Below are 20,039 nucleotides of genomic sequence, written 5' to 3' on the forward strand. Positions count from 1 at the left end.
GTGTGTGTGTGTGTGTGTGTGTGTGTGTGTGTGTGTGTGTGTGTGTGTGTGTGTGTGTGTGTGTGTGTGTGTGTGTGTGTGTGTGTGTGTGTGTGTGTGTGTGTGTGTGGAACATACCACTAGAGCTCGTTTAAGTAGGGGGGGACATTTGGACCGCTCCACTCCTTGTATAGTGACTTGTAGATGTTTTGTGACTGCACATTTGGTACAAACCGCAAGTAAGAAGATTGGGGTGACAAACAGCATACGTTGATTCAACATTGCTTCGATGTTGGCATTTCAATCATTAAAATTCGACCACAAAACTACATTGATTCAATGACATCTTTTCAACATTGGTTAATTGGTAGCCCCATATGTTCCCTCTCCCTACGCACATTCTGTAGCTCCGAGATGAGGTCACACACTGGGCCCCTCCCACCGCGTTTCAGAAACAGCGCAAGTTTCCGCTATGTAAGTTTCTTACCCTGACGCCACGATTAATCCAAACGTGAAGGGGACGTGAAGGGTTTACACTAATTCAACCATAACAACGCCCAAGAAAATCCAACTAGAGATTTGAACCGAGCCTTTACGTCTCGTATTTTGTCAGTCGCTTCCATGTTTATTTATTTTTAAATTTTTATATTTTTTTTTCATTTTTTTCATTTTTTATTATTTTTTCATTTTTTAATTATTTTTTCATTTTTTTCATTTTTATTAAAGTTTATTTTTTATAAACGTGCGTGCGCGCGCGCTTGCGAGAGCTGTGTAAAGGCCAGCCAATAGGAAGACAGGGTGTGTGTGTGTGTGTGTGCGTGCGTGCGTGCTCTTGCGAGAGCTGTGTAAAGGCCAGCCAATTGCACAAATAGCAGACCTACAAGCTCACAAGGTATCGCAGAGCAACTCATTGAGATCTTGTAACTTTAATTTCAGCCCTGTAATTAAGCCCTTATATGTCTCAGCTGTGGAAGTGTAAAAGACTGCCAGCACTATGACTGGGAGTGGCGCGATATGAACTTGAAAGTCTGCTATTTTACAATGGTCCTGAATGGGGGGAAACTATGCCTGAACAAATTGCTCTATCGCAAAAAGTAAAAGTCGAATGCAAATATCTTTTTCGCTGTGAGTGGCCTGAGATATTGAGGTACACCATGTGCGATTGTGGTGTTGGTACGATCGAAAATGTGGTTATAAGAGCGAGTTAAGAATTGTCATCGCGATAATTTCCTCGTAAGATTTCTACAATGGATGTCAATGAGCAGCTTGACTGTATTTGTGTCACTTAAAAGGCCGTAGTTCACATTCTGTATGTCTCTGTGTTTTGGTGGTCACATTGTGTGAAAGAGGACATGTGTGGCTACAAAATGACCAAAGAACATGCGTGTAAAGTGAATATTTTGGCCGGGACGGCAATTTGTTTGGTAAATTTTCAAGGAAAGATTTTCTGTTCACGCACTCTAGTGAAAGAAGCCCCGCACTCTAAGTTGGCACTAATTAGGCAAAACGGCCTGCGATTGAACTGCGATTTCGGAAAAACCGTTTAACGTATTCGAATACGGTTTGAACCACGAAAAAGTCCAGAGTCGTGTGAGCTTTCTAAAGTTTGAATCACGTTTCTACGACAAAGTATGCCAGAGTAATGGGGCTGCAAAAGTGAGGTTGATTTAGAGATAAATCCCATACATTGTCAATGGGAGGAAAAAACTATAAATAAAGTTAAATATTTAAAAAGGTATAAACTTTTTCAAAACAACTTTTTCACCAATTAAAGTTCAAAGATAGATGAACATTATAAAGTTTGAATGAAGTTTCAAAGTGAAAGTATGACAGAGTAATAAGAGCTCAAAAAAGTTAACTGTGAAAAATGGGACCTTTCTTCCATCGACTCTCACTATAAAGAATGTAAAAAAAAAGTTAAAAAAGTTAAAAAGTATAAAAAGTATAAAACTTTGTAAAAAAAAAAAAACAAGCACACATCACTGCAAAGAGCTGAACAGTTTGAAGTTTGAACTACATTTCTAGCATAAAGTATGTGGAAGTAGTTACACGGCGAGAAAAGTGGCGGAATAAAGAAAACATAAGAATAAATATAAATTGGCAATAACTAGTGTGTGCTCGCTGTGGCGAGCCCACAATTATCATTTCTTTAATCTCCCCCAGTTTATTTTATTTTCAAACGGTTTAGTTAGGTTAGGGCATTGATATACATTGATAAGAGTTGAAGCTACAGAAATGTACAGAATGATTTGTCTTTTCTTTCTGATGAATCATGAATGTAGGCCTATGCGTAGTTTTAGCCATGATTCATGACTCTCGGATAATCATCATGGCAGTCATGTTCCAGGGCTAGCGTAGTTTCAGATTGAATTCTAGGTATTAAATAACTAACTAATGAAAGACCCAGAAGTTATTAAATAACCAGCCAACTAATTTGGCAAGTTTGGCAATCCTAAAGCAGTTCATACAAGTGTTTTGAAATCCAATAGAAATAGTGCTCTCTCTCTACATGACCACTAGATGGTAGCAGTAAACCACGAATATGATTCTAAAAACCCTCTTCCTCACTGAGTAAAATAATTATAAATTGCACATGATTCATTTTTTATATATTATTGATTCGCAGTAGAGTTGACCACTTTCAACCGGATGCCACTATTGTGGGCATGCTATTATAGGTGAGCACTTTATTTGAGGGGAAAAAAGGGTCCGAAATGTGTCACCAAAAAAAGAAGATAAAACAACATACAACAAAAAAAAGAAACTATAAGCTAAATAAATTCATTATGTTGTAAAATAGCAGATCTACATGCTCACAAGTTCACAACGTGGCACACTGGCACTACTATGCAAGCTTTGAGCTTGCTATTTTTGTCATACTTTGACTGATTCCATGTATTCAAGGGCCCTATTAGTTATAGTCCCTAGTTGGTTTTCATTTCTCTCTTTTCCTGCAAGATGTGTTTTTAAGAATGTTATAATATAGTATAGTATATAGTATATAGTATATATATAGTATGTATCAATTTAGCCATACCAAAATTAGCATAAAAAAAAAGTGACACACCAGACCAGAGCGTTTAATAAATAAATGAGGGAATATTAGGCCTATGCGGTCGAACATGACATAAGGCATTTAATAGCAACTTAAGTAGCCTAATACGTTGCTAACCCTGCCCTGTCCCACTTTGACCAAACAAGCGACACTCCATGTCCCTCAAATGAACAGTTTGGATCTGGTCGTCACCCAGTCAAAAGCAACATTTTCACTGTCTCTTTTTCTTTATCTCTCCACCCTCAAAACACAGGCACGCACACACACACACACGCACGCACACGCACACGCACACACGCACACGCACACGCACACACACACACACACACACACACACACAGTCACACACACATTCTTCCCATGCAGTGATAAGAATCATAAACTGCATTAATGCCAAGTTGAGAGTGGATGAATAGAGCACCATATACAGAGCAGGAACCATATACAGAGCAGGAAACAGCTACACCAAAAATGTTAGACTTCTGCTGTGACCTCTGACTGTGGAAAGAATGTGGAAAAAGAATATTTTACACATTCCATGATGATTCCTGCATGGCTGCTTGTTTGTGGAGTATACCCACAGACTCATAGAAACTGCTTTTGATCAAAAAAAAACAAAAAAAAAACAGAGTATTCAGTAAAGTAAACAAACAACAATCTTTATATTTTTGATTAAATATCGTCTCTGTCGGTTGGAAACCTCACGTCCAAAACCTTTCAGGATTCAAATGAAATAAATACATTGATTGTGCGCAGATCTGAGTGTGCGGAGCTTCCCTTAATTCCCACTCTTGTGTGACGCTGTTATATAGTAGGCTATGATCAAACAGGTCTATGAGTAATGAGTAAATACACTCATGTATACAATGCCCCTATAGAGCAGGAAACACATCTTTTGACTTCAAGCCCTCCCTGCCAAAGATGTTAGACTTGTGCTCTGACTTGCACTGGAAAGAATGTGTACATCATACATCATAATGTTTCCTGCATGTACTTTGAAAGGATGTACTTTCTTAATACATGTACATACATATACATAATACATGTACATACATATACATGTATCCCTTTCATCGAAGGGATACATGTAGTACAAAATACAAAATAAATAAAGAGACTGCTTTTTTTTAAATCAAATAAATCACCCAAAGTTTGCATTACTGATGCAGTATTTGGTTAAAAGTTTAAAGCAATTACAACCCATGAAGATTAAAAAAATAACTTTATACTTTAAATGCTCCATTATTCGACCCCATGCTGTATTGTCAGTCTGTACGTATCACACCAAAAATGTGTAACTTGAGAATGCAGAGATGAACTTCATTGCTCAGGATTCTATCAACACATTGGAATTAATCCAATACACTGGCACCATTGTTGACGTTTCCTGGAGGGAAGCAGTGAGGCAGGCTGGGTAGGCCTATTTCACGGTCGCAGGCTGGGTAGGCCTATATATCACGGTCGCAGAGACAAGGACTTAAACAGCTCCACAGCTGTTTAAACTTTGAAACTCTGCATACACACAGGTAGAGAAACACACTGTCACTTTTTGCACTTATACTATTCTAACCCCTATAAACTATCCCCCTCCACACTCTCTGTTACCCCCTTAATTAGGTCTCACCACCACTTCATAACCTTCTCCCTCTCTCTCTCTCTACTCTCCCACCTAAACCTACTCACCCTCCGACCGTCACCACCCGACGCAATCTCAAATCCCTAAACCCCTCCTCCCTCTCATCCTCTATTCTCTCCTCTCCCTCCCTGGAGTCCTTCCCCTCTCTCTCACCCGACTCCATAAACCAGATCCTTCCTCTCCTCTATCTCATCTGCATTTGACCAACACTGCCCGCTCTCGACCAGGCCAGCCGTTCATCCCCACCGGCCCCCTGGTTATCTGAAACCCTCAGATCTGAACCAACACCTCTCAGGGCAGCCGAAAGGAAGTGGCACAAGACAAAGCTACCAGATGATCTCTCCCACTTTCACTCACTCCTCTCTGCCTTCTCCCTCTCACTAACCACTGCTAAAACCTCCTTCTACCACACCAAAATCCAATCCTGCACTTCTAACCCAAGGAAACTCTTCTCCACTTTCTCCTCCCTCCTTAAACCCCCTCCACCCACTCAACCCTCATCCCTCACCGCGGAGGCCTTTGCCACCTACTTCGAAAAGAAGGTTGATGATATCAGTAGCTCCTTTACCCCCCTCCCCCATAAAGAAGCACTCGACTTACCTAATGCTAACCATAACACACCATGCATGTCCTCCTTCTCTCCTCTCTCCCCAGACGAGGTCCTGAAACTAGTCACATCCACTAGACCTACCACCTGTCCTCTCGACCCCGTCCCGTCTCCAATCTTCCAGACCATCGCCCCTGACCTGCTCCCCTTCATCACCTCCAACATCAACAGCTCAGTAACCTCAGGCTGTGTCCCTTCTGCCTTCAAGTCAGCCAGGGTATCACCACTCCTCAAAAAACCAACTCTTGACCCCTCAGATGTCAAGAACTACTTTCCTTTTTTCCCTTCTTTCCAAAACCCTTGAACGTGTTGTCTCTAACCAGCTTTCTCTCCATCTCTCACAGAAAAACCTGCTGGATCCCAACCGGTCAGGATTCAAGAAGGCACACTCCACGGAAACTACCCTGCTGGCAGTCACAGAAGCATTACATGCTGCCCAAGCTGCTTCCCACTCTGCAGTCCTGATTCTCCTAGACCTATCGGCGGCATTTGACACAGTGAACCACCAGCTGCTCCTAGACACCCTAGCTGACCTAGGCATCGGCAGGACGGCGCTGAAGGGGTTCTCCTCCTACCTCTCTGACCGGACCTACCAGGTGTCTTGGAAAGGTTTGCTATCATCCCCCCGTAACCTCCAAACTGGGGTCCCACAGGGATCTGTACTTGGTCCCCTCCTCTTCTCACTGTACACTAAATCCCTTGGCACTATCATCTCTGCTCACAATATGCTATCACTGCTATGCCGATGACACACAACTGTTTCTATCTCCCCCTCTGCCACCCAGGTGGAAGAGCGCATCACTGCATGCCTGGCTGACATCTCACAGTGGATGTCTTCCAACCACCTCAAGCTGAACCCAGACAAGACTGAGCTTCTGTTCCTCCCAGCTAAGTCCTGCCCTATGTGGGAGCTAACTATCTCCGTAGACAACGCCCTGGTAAAGTCTGTCCCGACAGCCAGGAACCTTGGTGTTGTCCTGGACAGTCAGCTCTCGTTCAAAACACACATCACAGCTGTCACTCGATCCTGTAGGTTTACACTCTATAACATACGACGAGTTAGACCGTTCCTCACCCAGGTGTCAGCCCAGCTCCTAATCCAGACAACAAAGTCTTGTCAAAACTTGACTATTGCAACTCCCTCCTTAATGGCCTACCGGCATGTGCACTTAAGCCCCTTCAAGTATGATCGTACCCTACAAACCCTCCCGCGCACTCTGATCAGCCAACGCAGGGAAGCTGGAGGTACCTTCACTAAAAACAACGGGACAACGCTTCACACGTCCCAAACTCTTCTCCCTCCTGGCTCCAAAACTATGGAATGCACTTCCCATCACAGTCAGAACTGCAGCCTCACTCCCAATCTTCCGCCGTAGTCTGAAAACCCACCTCTTCACCATGGCCCGTAGCACTTAGCCTAGCCCCTTAGATAGCACTTTATGTAGACTTAGATAGTATTTTAAACAGACTTATAGCTTGTTACGTAGACAGCACTAGAATTGCATTTGATGTAGTCATAGCACTTTATAGTACACGTATATACAATATAGTATAGTATGTATAGTACATAGATACTAGATATATATGTGATGTATGCCATGCTTTTGTTATTGCTTAATGTAAATCGCTCTGGATTAAGAGCGTCTGCTAAATGCCTAAATTGTAAATTGTAAATTATGCCTACCCCAGTTAAATGATAGTTTGAACCAAATGGACCCTATAGGGTCTATAACTCTGATAATGTACAAATGGAACCAAATGGACCCGTTAGAGTTAAATTGACATTGATTTTACAATATAAATGGTGGTCCCATAGAAATGCCATTAAATGGACCGTAGACTAATGCATGTCAAACTGCGGGTACTTGAAATTAAACGGGTTGATAATCACTGCTAGAGCCGTCAAAATCTTCTCTTACGGTGGTCCCTGGCATATATTTTCAAATGGGGGTCCGCGGGGCCGATTAGTGTCAATTTGGGGGTCCTTGACATGTAAAAAGTTTGGGAACCACTAGCCTACTCTAAACTGCCCCAAGCAGAAGCAGACCAGTTGAATCAGACTATAAATCACCACAGCTTGTACATGGTAAAATGGTAAATGGTGCATGTAATGCGCCAAGGCGCTTTACATATATAGATTGTGCATACATTCACCCATTCACACACACATTCATACACTGATGGCGGCGGAAACCATGCAAGGCACCAACCAGCACATCAGGAGCAATTAGGGGGTTCATTGTCTTGCTCAAGGACACTTCAACACTAACTCTGGGGGAGCCCGGGTTCGAACTGGCAACCTTGCGGTTTACTATATACTACAAGCCGGTGGCTTTAGTATTCAAATTTAGACCAATCATGCACAGGAGTATACGTTGCTGTGCTTTGGTTAAACCTGCAGATGCAAATAGTTTTGTGGCAGTGGTTCTCAAACCCTTTAATGTCAAGGACCCCCCCAAATTGATATTATATTTGGCCGTGGACCCCCATCTGAAAGGAGATGCACAATATGGAATTGCATTCTGTCACTCTTGCAGGATTAATACGTCTGCTAAATGCCTAAATTGTAAATTGTAATATCACACTGATAATTACAATTTAGGCATTTAGCAGACACTCTATAATATGCAGAGAGACTTACAGTAAGTAAGGTAAACACATCAAATGTGTAGAGAGACAGTAGTGCCTCAATAATGTAGGAGCATATAGGCTAGACCTAAACTACCTTTATATTAAAAAAAATAATAATTAAACTATAGGATGCCAGGCCAACGAACCTGCCACCTGGCATCTGTCTAAATAACATGCTATCTGAATTACAACCTTTAAATAAGACTGCATGGTTCTCATACCTATAGATCAAGTAAAGTGGAGCCTGAAGAGGTGTATATAGCCTCGGTACCATAGCTCGGTACACAGGCTTTTATTTTAGTTCACATTCGGCTAGAAGAGGTGAGTTTTCAAATGATGGCAGGACATTGGGAATGAGTCTGCAGTTCTAACTGAGATGGGCCGGGCTCCATCTTGTGCCACCCCTTATCCATAAACTTATTTGCCATGTATTACTATTTTATAGTTCAACTATAGCCAATCTATTACATCGACATATTTTAAATATTTATATATTTTAAAATATTTTAAAATAGTAAAAATGGAGTTTTATCCATGCACAGTTTGGGAGCAAGAAGGGAGAAGAGTCTGCCCAGTGATGTTGTAATTCCCAGTAAGAAGAGGGTTGTGCTATATGTTAATGACACATTATAGAGAATGGAGATGGAGATTGTTATAGCGTTCAAACACTGCAAGGATTAAAAGACAGAACACATTTCAGTTCAGTCCCTATACTGGGCTACTGGCAAGGAATGTCAATACAGCATAATATGCATCAAGTTCAAACCTGTGCATGCTATCCAAAGAACAAACTTTGACCAGTGAGATCAATACTGTTGTATAGCCTATATTTCAAATGTGGAAAACGTCATGTGTATGAGGGTTGAAACATTGATTGCAGAATAAAATACCTATAGCCTATGTGACCATCTTGTATAATAAAACATTAACATATTCTGGGAGGTAAAACCATAAGGATATAATGCTTGGTTGGTTTTCTGTTTAGTTTACACAAGGAAGCAGACTACCTGAAACTGATATACCCTATTTAATAACCACATCATAAAACAATTTGGTAATGTGTATATTATGCGAGTCCAGAAAGCTGTTATATGGTCTCCTCGCCCATATAAGTGTCATCTGGTTATGAGATTCATTACTCTAAATTGTTTTATGTTTTTCTCTAGAAAACAATAGGCAACTATATACCTTCTCCAACTTCAAATGTATTGTCATATCATAAGTTTACAGGTGTAGTATTTGTAACTTATATGTATGCTATGCTCCCAACATTTTGCAGCTAAAAAAAAAAGCCACAAGAATAGAGAAAGTAAATTAATAAGAAACAAGATAAACACATTTCAAATGTATGATGTCAAATTGGCTTATAGCCTATAAACACATGGTGAAATGGGGGTCTACTCTCAATTATTCATAATATAGGCACGGCCAATTCAATTACGCATTTAATTTGGGGTCCTTGACATGAAAACGTTGAAAACTAGCGACATGAAGACCGCTCCGCAAACCGTTCGGCCACCGCTGCCTCAATATAACAGCCATTAAAGGGGCTGGTCCTTTTATTGCGGATTCTGTCATGGAACTGTGTGGATTCCCCAGAATGTGTCAATCCCCGCAGGCACATTCTGGACGTGGCATACGTGACCCGCCCCGCCCCCACCTGCAGGAGCACACAGCCTACAAAAGCATGCACCTGTTACTCCGTGAGCGTCGAGACGAGCATCACTTCACATATCAGACGGACTGCGGTCTCACTGAGGCTACATACACAGTCACTGTCCTTACTGTAGGCCTATAGCCTACTCTATTGTCTGTCTCTGTCTGGAGTGGGAATTTGTTCTCTCTGCTATATTACAGCACGTAGGCTATATACAGTCTGCCACTTGGAATCCTTCGCTTATTTATTTTTTAGCAGAATATATATAGGAGGATGACGGATATAGGGCCGAGGTATCCTATCAGTGTGCGGATTTCTGGAGTTCTGCTTCACGAAAAGACCAAAGTAAGTAGAGATATTTACTAGATATTTATAGTCTTATATTAAAGTAGGCATATAGCCTCGTTATAGGTTATAGCCTAATGCATTTGATCAAGTCAAGTGACAAGTTGCCTTTTATACTGCAGGCTATAGGTCTATATCTGCAAATGTCAAAATCGATAAAATAGGCTATAGGTCTATGATGGGCTATACTTACTCTTGATCCAAGGTAAAAATCAAGACCTAGGCCTAAGTGATATTTTTTGTGCGTCAAAACAAAAAGTTTTCTTTTTCCATCTCTCCTATTTTCCCTCTTGTTTCCCCCCCTTTTTGTTTGTTAAAGGGTTAAAGCACTATTGTGATATATAGTAGCTATAATTAATCATTAATTATAGACTCAGAGTGTTTGTGTTCAGTAACAGGACCCAGGGAAGTCTCCCCATCTCTCCAGCTCTTTGATAAACAGAAAATACAATTAATATCATCATAGCTTCATTTTTATATAGCCTAGTATAGCCTTATAGGCAATCCCAGTTCCAATTGTGTCTGCTCATACAGCAGATACGCTGAGTTCTCTATTCCTGATTGAGGCTAATTGGTATCCTGAAAATGTTTATTTATTTCTTCTTATGTTTAAATAAAGTGCTGTATAGAGACATAAGATTCCTGTTACTGAACAAACACTCCATAGTCCATTGTGTGTAGGCTATCAGAATATATAGTTATTTAACACTAATTTTAACCAAAGAAAATCACTTATAGCCTTAACATGCAACATGTAACAAATTATTATTTAATATTTATTGGAATAGCTTATTTGTGGTCTCGACGTGCAACTTTTTAACGCCGCTTTTATAGCGGTGTTTCTCCATCGGTTTTCCGAAAACCGAAATCCTGTGCAACCACTTTAATTGTAATTATTCAAATCTCAACATTTCCATTTGCAGCTGTACATGGCGCAGGTGCTTTGGTCGGATCAGAACGAGATTGCAGTTTACCGAGGCGTCGACGAATTCATGGCAATCCACGTAAGTCGCTCGATCGGACACAGTAGGCTATAGCAGCTGCATGCACGTTGTTTAAATTATATTGTATTGTATTCATAAATTCACGTAGCAATAAGCTTAGCTAATACATATATTTCATTGCAGAAACGGATGAAGAAAATCTTTCCACCTTCCAGTCCACTGAAGAAATCGGACAGAACCATCCCCAAATTTCGAGGTTTGTTTGTGATATTTCTATCTCCTGTTCCGTTTCAAATAAGCTGATTGCGAGTAAACAAATTTATTTAGTAACACAACTAAAATTAATAAAGTTCGACCATGGATATTGCCTATCATAGGTTTTTGTAGAAATGTGTATAAATATTGGGCCTTAAATGTATGCCCCCTGCGCATTGGTTGTCTCTTCTGTAAGTTTTAGAATTGATGTTAAGATCTTTTATTTTTTTTGTAACAATGGAAATGCACCTGCCTAGCTGAATATGCTTGTATCCTCCTCTGGCACCTCGTCTCTGTCTCTGAGCTGTTCCAATTAAAACCTATTTAGACCTGAGGACCATTCTTTAAAAAAGAAAGCCTTCTAAATCCTAAAGGTTTTATGAAAAACCTACGTTTCTATGTCAGTGGTGGTCGGATCCCTGCATAAATTCTGGGGCCAGAATGAACTGTATTGGCCGCAGACCCCCCCACCTGGGACCCCCGTCCCTGGAACAATAACATATTTCCATATTCCATAATTCCATATTTCCCCCCAGAAGCAAAGATTTGAGTTAGAAACGTTCACTCTGAAAGAATATATTCAAAGATGTACGCCACATTTTCACGATAAAAAAAAAATAGCAGATCTACAAGCTCGTAGTGCGGCACTCGTGCCATGAGCTTGTAGATCTGCTATTTTTCAATAGCTAAAGCATAAGATAATGCTTAAAACACCAGAAGGGGTTCCTGCCCCAAAATGGGTTAAGGATATAGAACAGCTTTCTGCATGCGGTTGGATGATCTTAAGTGTCTGATAAAAAGACAAAAGTCTGAAGACTGACCTCTTCAGACTTCACCTTATAGCCTATAGCACTTGCGTAACCTCGACAACCTTGTTTTGCTTATATGCAAAGGCAGAAAAACGTGTTATTCAGACTCTCGGGTTATTTAGTACAGGTTGTTCTTCGTTTTGATATTCTACTGTTACAGTCTGATGATAGGTATTACCATTACCGTGTGTTGCTTCACGGCAAGTCGCTCTGGAATAAGAACGTCTGCTAAATGCCTATTACTGTAAATCTCAAGATCCACATTTTTAGCATTGCTTTTTGTCTTGCTCTTTTCAGTCTTCCTTATTTCCTATATATGATGAAGCTATCAATATATTGATTGATTGATTGATTGATTGATTGATTGATTGATTGACTGTTTGACTGATGTCTCGCGTGTCGCTATACAACAGACATTATAGACATACATTGATTGATTGACTGTTTGACTGATGTCTCGCGTGTCGCTACAACAGACATTATAGACGTACATTGATTGATTGACTGATTGATTGATTGGTCGATGTCTCGGGCAGGGACGTGCACACATAGACATCAAAGGGGGCTTCAGCCCCTGCCCTTTTACCCGTCTGGAAAACAACTGCCCTCTCCAGACCACGAATGCAGCGTTTACTACATGGTGAAAGAAATGCAAAACGCCACAAATTTCGCGTTTAGAAATCCATGTCGTTACACACCGCATCTCCACTAGCGCAAGAGCGCTGCATGGGTTGCGCCCCCGAAAATAGCCGATCTACAAGCTCACAACGCGTCACGCTGCGACACGTTGTGAGCTTGTAGATCAGCTATTTTTGTCTAAAAGTGGATTTTAACGTGGATTTCAGTCCCTGCCCTCTCTAACACTCTCTGCACGTCTCCCTGCATGGTCTCGTGTGTCTTTCTCTCCCCCCCCCCCCCCCCCCCAACAGACGTGAAGATGAAGAGGACCGTGAAGAAGAAAGGCCCGAGCCGGTCCATCCAGCGCTGCACGTTCCTGGAGAAGTACTGCAACGACCTGCTGTGCTGCGACCCACAGGTCACCCAGAACTCTGAACTCACGCAGTTCTTCCACCCCAGGGAGCAGGACCTGCAGCAGGACTTCATCAAGAACTGGTATGAAGCCTGCACCGATCAGGGAAATAAACCTATACTTCAGGGCCAGGCTAGTGGCTCTCAAATCGGAAGGGTATACCTTCCAGGTTCTATGTTCCCCCACCCCACAAAAAAGGTTCTTTGTTCCCCACTTAGAATAAACCTAAACCTAAACCAGAAATCCAACCTGGTAATTTTCGTAATTCTAGTGAGACTAAAAGTATTTTAGCAACTTCTGATTTGAGCTCAGTCTTTGAACAATCCATTGAACTTTAGGCCTGCCCTATAGGCTATACTTCAACTATCTAGTCTTAGCCAACAAAAAATGTACACTGGCATAAAATAAAATAAAACATAATTGCTCACTCTTCTTCAACAAAGATGGCAAAAAGCTAACATTCTTTGTTCTGTACTACAAAACACTGAAGTCCTTAAACCCTAACGCTAACCCTAAACCCTAAGGTAAGTGGGGAACATAGGGTAATGTTTGCAGGGTCCCCATATGGCGCACGTGTGACATTTTCGCATTTCTCCGTGCTTTTTATCTTCTTTTTGACCTAAATGTAACAAAACCAGTGGCCCCAGGAGCCCTTTTCAGGGTGTCAAACCTTATAACGTGCTGTACAATGTCTCCGAAGGGCCCCTGAGAGCCAAGGGCCCCTGCATGGGGCCACAGCCCCACTGGCCCAATGTCTAATTTGTTCCTGGATCCGGGCATGGGGTCCCCAGCGAATTGGGTTATATAGGCTATAACAGCATCAGAATGATAATTATCTTTATTGTTATCACACTTTTACAAGTAAAGAAAAGTGGGTGAAATTTGATTTTATGCATATAGTTCTTCTATAGGGAAGAAGAGAGATCAAGGCAGAAAATCAATTAGAAGCTTGTTCCACAAACAGCGGTTATACAGCACACTCGTAGGGCCTCTCTTACTTAGCTTATTTACAAACGGCACAGCTGTAGGGTCTCAATACAACTAAGGGGTTTTCAGGTACTTCACAATCACTTGAAACCCTTTATCCATATTTTACATGTTGGCACGCACGCACGCACGCACGCACGCACGCACGCACGCACGCAGCGCACGCAGCGCACAGTATACTTACTCATGGCTCTCTCATGGTCTTCGACAGCATCATGATCGTGCCGTCGGACCAGCTGGACGGAGGCGGCGGCGGCGGCCGTAACCACTTCAACCAGGCCGCCAACATCACGCAGCCCTTCGTGACGGGGACGTACCGCTGCGTGGCGCCCTTCGACACCAAGGACACCAAGAACAGAGCCTTCAAGGTGGCCGTGGACGAGAAGCTGGAGGTGCTCATCAAGGACCAAGCAGGTGCGTGTTTTAGTCGACTAAAACTAAGACGGAAAATGTTCGTCGACTACCTTTTTTCACTGACTAAAACTAATTAAAAACTAAATAAAAACGAATCTATGATGACTAAAACTATAAGACTAAATATACTGACAATTTCGTCAACAAATAAAAACTAGGAAGGGACTAGTGGACAAGAGATCCAGTTTGATGCTCTACAATCTCACAACGCGTCGCAGCGCGACGCGTTGTGAGATTGTAGATCTTCTATTTTCAGCATGCAACCAAAGTGTAAAATATGTCATTACAACGACATCAAGGCCTGTCAAAACACATTTTAGTCGACTAAATCAACTGTAGATTTAGTCGACTAAAATCGTATGACATTTAGTCGACTAAAACTAGACTAAACACTAGAACATTCCAGGTGACTAAAATGGGACTAAAACTAAGTGAAAACTATTCAAGAGACTATGACTAAAACTAAAATAGAAATTTGCTGCCAAAAACAACAGGTACAATGTTACACCCATCAACAGACAGACGGGGCCACAGAACAGCCAACGGAGAACGTGGCTGCTCATAAACTTACGCCCACTGCTTCCAAAGCCAATTCCGATGCCGTCCCGATATGAAGCACATCGGTTCAGTTTAAATATCAGACATTATCGAACCCAGATGAGATTCATCAGCAGGTGGAGATCGTGAGACTAATACCCTGGATATCAATCTCAATTGATATCATCTCCTGCCCCTCTTATGTGATATCAACCTCTTCTGGTGACGATAACTCCTTTTGTCATTTGACTTGTTTCCTTGTTTCTGTCAGAGGGCCCTCTTTCCATTTGACTCTATTCAAGTCATCACAACCAGTGCTGATGGATAGAGGGACAAAGTCACAATGCGTAACAGTAACACGATTTATATCAGTGGCTGAAAGATGTCTAGTCATCTCACCGACTGTCGTCAAATCGTTTCCATGTTGGCAAAAAATAAAAGCAGATCTACAAGCGGAACACGTTTTGAGCTTATATAGATCGGCTATTTTCTCGACATTATTATTTTTTGGGCAGTACAAAGTTACGAAATAGTTATTTGTCATATCTGCCTGGAGAAGGCAGACAAAGGACGGGGTATTGCGCTGTCTATTAGTGTTTGGCGGGATGTCAATAATGGTGACCCAGTTCTAATCTCACCCGTCATGTCGCTTGGTTTATGTTGCCAGGTTGGTGGCTGGTGGAGAACGAAAGCAAGCACATGGCCTGGTTCCCCGCTCCCTACCTGGAGAAGGTCGTCGATGACGAGGATGAGGATTATGAGGAAGACGACGACGTGGACGGTCCTCACGGAGGAGGTAAGTCCCTATCAGCGCTTAGAGGCAGTGCAAAAAACGCTGAAAAACACATGAGTCTGTAAGGACCTTAACTAAAGGGATATTTTTGTTTCTTAAAATAAGTGTTAAATAGCTGCTCTATATTGTGATAGTACTCAATGAGTATTTAGTGTTTGTTCAGTAACAGCCAGGTGTCTCCATGTCTCTCCGGCTCTTCAATAAACAGAAAATACATTTTCCTAGTTTGAGAGAGAGTGCAATTGGAAGAGACAGAGAGAGTGCAATTGGAAGTGATGACACAAAGGAAATGGATCAGACAAAATTGTAACAGGAATCAAATTAAAGCTCATGAAATGCGAGTACTCTCTCTCTCTCTCTCTCTCCTGATTTGACTGAAATTGGCAACCCACCTGAACATGTATTTCCTGTTTATTCAGAACTGGAGACAGGGAGACCCAGCTGCTACTGAAGCAATAATTACTGTCAGAATTATAATAGAGCATTATAACCACAAAAACCCGGAACGATCACTTAACCATACCTTTAAAGGTTTTATGACATTCATTTTCATTTATTTTTCTTTTTTCTTTTAGGTTTTATGACCTCAATTACACCCAAAAAACCTGAACTTTGAACATTCAGTGGATTTTCTGTGGTCTGAAGTTTTCTTTGGGGTTTTTTGGGCCTTTTGAGCTACAATGAAAACAGGCAACACAGTGAAACAGTGACATCTGCTGGCAAATCCCATTGACATAATATGGGATTTGCAGTAAGTGATGTCACTTACTGCCGGCAAATCAGAGCACCTGTTTGAGCCAGAAAACCCCAGATCACAGAAAATCTACTGAATGTTAAAAGTTCATGTTTTTTGGGTGCAATTGAGATTAGAAAACCTAAAAAAAACAAGAACAATTCCAAAACCTTTTTTTTAATGTCACAATCCCTTTAAAGTCAAACTCTGCCTCTCTCTCTCAAAATGTGAGAGTATAAAGGCCTACAAGTGATGTGGCTGCTGCACGTGTGTGTGTGTGTGTGTGTGTTTGTGTGTCTAGGTGCGGAGTACATCGCTGTCCGGACCTACAAGGCCACCAAGGGAGACGAGCTGTCGGTGGAGATCGGCACGCGAGTGGAGGTGCTGCAGAAGTCTGACAACGGCTGGTGGCTCATCAGGTATATATATATATATATATATATATACACGTTATTTATACTGTATATACTGTTATTTGGTTGCATCGGTCATTGCACACGGTACCGGGGTGCATACTTAGTTAGACTAGTCATTGGTTAGACATGGGTTAAGGTTAGGTTTAGGTGTGCTGCCCGAGCACTCAGAAAAGTAATGAAAAAAATGAGGAGAGGGTAGATTAAAAATCAAGGTACTCTATCTAGAAAAGTATAAAAAAACATGTTTCAACTCACACAGGAGTCTTCAACAGGGCAGGAATTGCAGCTGCAGGTAGTACTAAAAACCATGTCGAATTTCTCATGTTGTTCATGCAGAAACTTATGCCCATATTTTAACTTTTTGTGTTTTCTTGAAAATCAATTCCCTACCTGATCATACCAGAGCATCACGCGAAAGTATCAAAAATAGCAGATCTACAAGCTCGCGATGACTGAGCGTTTTCTTTGTGTACCTGTCATGGACATTGAACAACTATTAATTAAGGCATCCTTGCCTTTGGAGAAAGAAAACAATATATACAATTCCTTTTGATGACAGATCAGACCAAAGACATGCAGACATCTTGATTATGATCAGTGACGACGGAGGATAACTCTGCAAACCCACACACACATACGCTACTAGGGATAGTTAGTTAGCTAACAGACGGAGGAAAACATGCGGAAACAGACATTGCGACACATGAGGACATCCACTCCATTGTACTGAATGAACACAATGGATGCCATGAGGATACTGTAACTACACACATTGTTCTGCTCCTGCGTGTCGAGTGTTGACTTCACACTCCTCTGAAGCAAGCTGCAGATTCTAGCTGTAGATTATTATAGCCCCGACTGGATTCTTAGAGAAAGCCAGAGATACTTTTGTTTTGTTCTGTTGCAAAATGCGTTTGCTTTATTGTCAAAGATTGCCAAGACGGATTAACCATCAAAATAGTGACGGTAGGCGCCGCAGACACATGCAGTGGTGCATGATTAACCACAGTTCTACAACAGGTCGTTAAGAGGAAGCAATCTGATTGGTTGAAACGGTTTCTAGCCGTTGATCAAACCAGCACCGTTCACCACCTAATCAAAACAAAGAATTCAGCCGCTCTGTTTTCCCAGAGCGCTAGCAAACTCGGTGGCTAGGCTAGCTAGTTTCTTTGGACATTTTGTGGTCGTAGTGACTACATCTGTCATTAAAAAAAAAAAAAAAAAATCAGCGATTTTCTTAGTTTTAAGGGTAATTTAATTGACCCTTGTGGGAAGGAGGATGACTGAGTTAAGCAGTCACACCTGGCCTGAGTCAAACTAGAACTGGACTCAGAGCACCTGTTGTGCCTCATGGACTAGATCAAGGCACAACAGGTGCACAGCCACACCCAGCTCTGAGTCCAGTTCCAGTTTGTCACCCTGTGGATATTTAGAACAAAATAATATATTTCTAATCATACCACTGCTCCAAAGCAACTCTGCCGGTGTTATCCCCGGAAAAATACATTTTTGATTCAGTCTACCGATATACTGGCTCCCTATTCCTTGTCCAGATCTGCTATTTTCTTTGACAGCTATATATGGGCCCAGGGCCAGAAGAATAGGGACGCCAGGGTTGAAGGGGTTATCCTCAAATCTTTGCTTCTGGGGGGGAGGGGGGTCCCCGGAACAACATATTTTCAGATGGAGGTCGGCGGCCAATTACGTATCCTTCTGGGGGTCCTTGACAGGAAATAGTTTGAGAACCACTGACACAGAAACATGTCATTTGTAGAATCGTTCCCAGGTCAAAATGGGTTAACGAAATCTAAAATCACCAGAGCTCGATCTGACCCTCACTTCTTCTTCGTCTTCTTCTGTCCACGACAGGCACAAGGGGAAGGGAGGCTACGTCCCCGCTCTCTTCCTGCAGCCGTACGCCAACCCCTGTAACCGCCTGGCGACCGGCAGCAGCCGAGTCTCGTCTCCCACTACTCCCGGCGTGGGGGGGGGTTTCTCCCCCCAGTTCCAGCACAGCCACTCCCTGGAGGTGGCACCGTCTCCCAGAGTCTCCCCCACGGTGCACCACAGCCACTCGCTGGAGGTCGTTTCCACTCGCAGTCACAGCGCCGTCCCCACCCGCGGCGGCCACCACACGCTGGACGTCCTATCGGCGGCGCGCAGTCGCAGCGTCTCGCCCCTCGCCTCGCCCGGCGCCGCCCGGCGAACGCGCAGGGTCTCCCTCACGGCGGTCCAGCGCCACGACAGCCAGTCGCCGGAGGAGGTCGAGGAGGAGGAGGAGCACGCGCGGACGCCGCCGCCGTCGCCCCGTGCCGTCCGCTTCGTCACCTCCTCCAAGGCCAACGAGCTACAGCTGCCCGCCGCGGCGGAGAAGAAGCAAAGGTCGCGCTCGCCGATGGCCGGCGTCGTCGTGGTCGACGACGCTCAACAACAGCTCCAGTTCGTGTATCTGGCCGGTCAGATGGACGACGACACGCTCCCCGTGGGCGCCAGCACTCCCGTGGTGAGCAGGGCCAACAGCAGGCTACCCGCCAGTCCCACCGCCACTCCCCCCGTCATCACGGTGGAGGACGAGGCCGAGACGGCCGGCGGCGGCGGCAGGCGCTGGACCGGCCAGACCCGGGTGGACAGCGAGGACAGCTTCGGAAGCGACAGCAGCGAGTTCAGCATCGACGGCCTCAGCTGCTCGTCCGCCGGCTCCAGCTTCAACCTGACCGACGGCGGCGGCGACACCCTCGGCTACACTCCGCCTCCACCCTACCCACCGATGGGGAGACGGTTGAGCAGCCAATTCCTGAGTCCCAGCATGGGGGCGGCCATGATGCCCGCCACCTCGGACCCCAGCCTCTACAAGAGGCCCACCTCCCCCCGCGTGCCGCCCAGGCCCCAGGCCAGGGAGATCCTGGCCCGCTGCTCCACGGAAACCCGCAAGAACCTCGTGGCCAGGGCCCAGTCGCCGGCGCAGGTCGCCAGCCGATGAGGCTTTTTAATAACTTGAGATGCAGCTCTCTGAAAAACGACCGCTGAAGCGGATATACTGTTGAATGACACACAGTGGAGTCTGGGTTGGATTTGTTGAGGGGAGATCCGTGCCTTTAGCTTCTGATATCCCCTCCTCCCCCTCTCTGTCTAGACGGTGTCGGGGATGTTTGGATCCCTGCCTCTGCTCAGACGGGACAGCATTCAGTTCATGCATTTCCTTTTGGTAAAC

At 43.4% G+C, this 20,039-nt stretch overlaps 1 protein-coding gene across 1 annotated transcript; it reads left to right on the forward strand.

Annotated features, from left to right (window-relative positions):
* Window positions 1-9,714: 9,714 nt before the first annotated feature.
* On the forward strand, window positions 9,715-19,812 carry noxo1a (NADPH oxidase organizer 1a). Its single transcript, XM_083779109.1, has 8 exons — window positions 9,715-9,910; window positions 10,834-10,914; window positions 11,038-11,110; window positions 12,848-13,031; window positions 14,147-14,349; window positions 15,554-15,682; window positions 16,714-16,831; window positions 18,698-19,812. Exons 1-8 carry the CDS (start codon window positions 9,839-9,841, stop codon window positions 19,806-19,808), a joined length of 1,971 nt encoding a protein of 656 aa, XP_083635235.1. The 5' UTR covers window positions 9,715-9,838; the 3' UTR covers window positions 19,809-19,812.
* The last annotated feature ends 227 nt before the right edge of the window (window positions 19,813-20,039 follow it).

Source organism: Protomyctophum parallelum (genome assembly GCF_964188405.1).
Source record: "Protomyctophum parallelum genome assembly, chromosome: 13".
NCBI classification, from domain to species: domain Eukaryota; kingdom Metazoa; phylum Chordata; class Actinopteri; order Myctophiformes; family Myctophidae; genus Protomyctophum; species Protomyctophum parallelum.

Bases quoted from the DNA above. Each gene is read 5' to 3' on its own strand.
- noxo1a (XM_083779109.1), top strand. From the start codon at position 9,839: ATGACGGATATAGGGCCGAGGTATCCTATCAGTGTGCGGATTTCTGGA. The intron at 13,032-14,146 runs GTATGAAGCCTG...GGTCTTCGACAG, and splicing joins CAGGACTTCATCAAGAACTG to CATCATGATCGTGCCGTCGG. The intron at 15,683-16,713 runs GTAAGTCCCTAT...TTGTGTGTCTAG, and splicing joins GGACGGTCCTCACGGAGGAG to GTGCGGAGTACATCGCTGTC.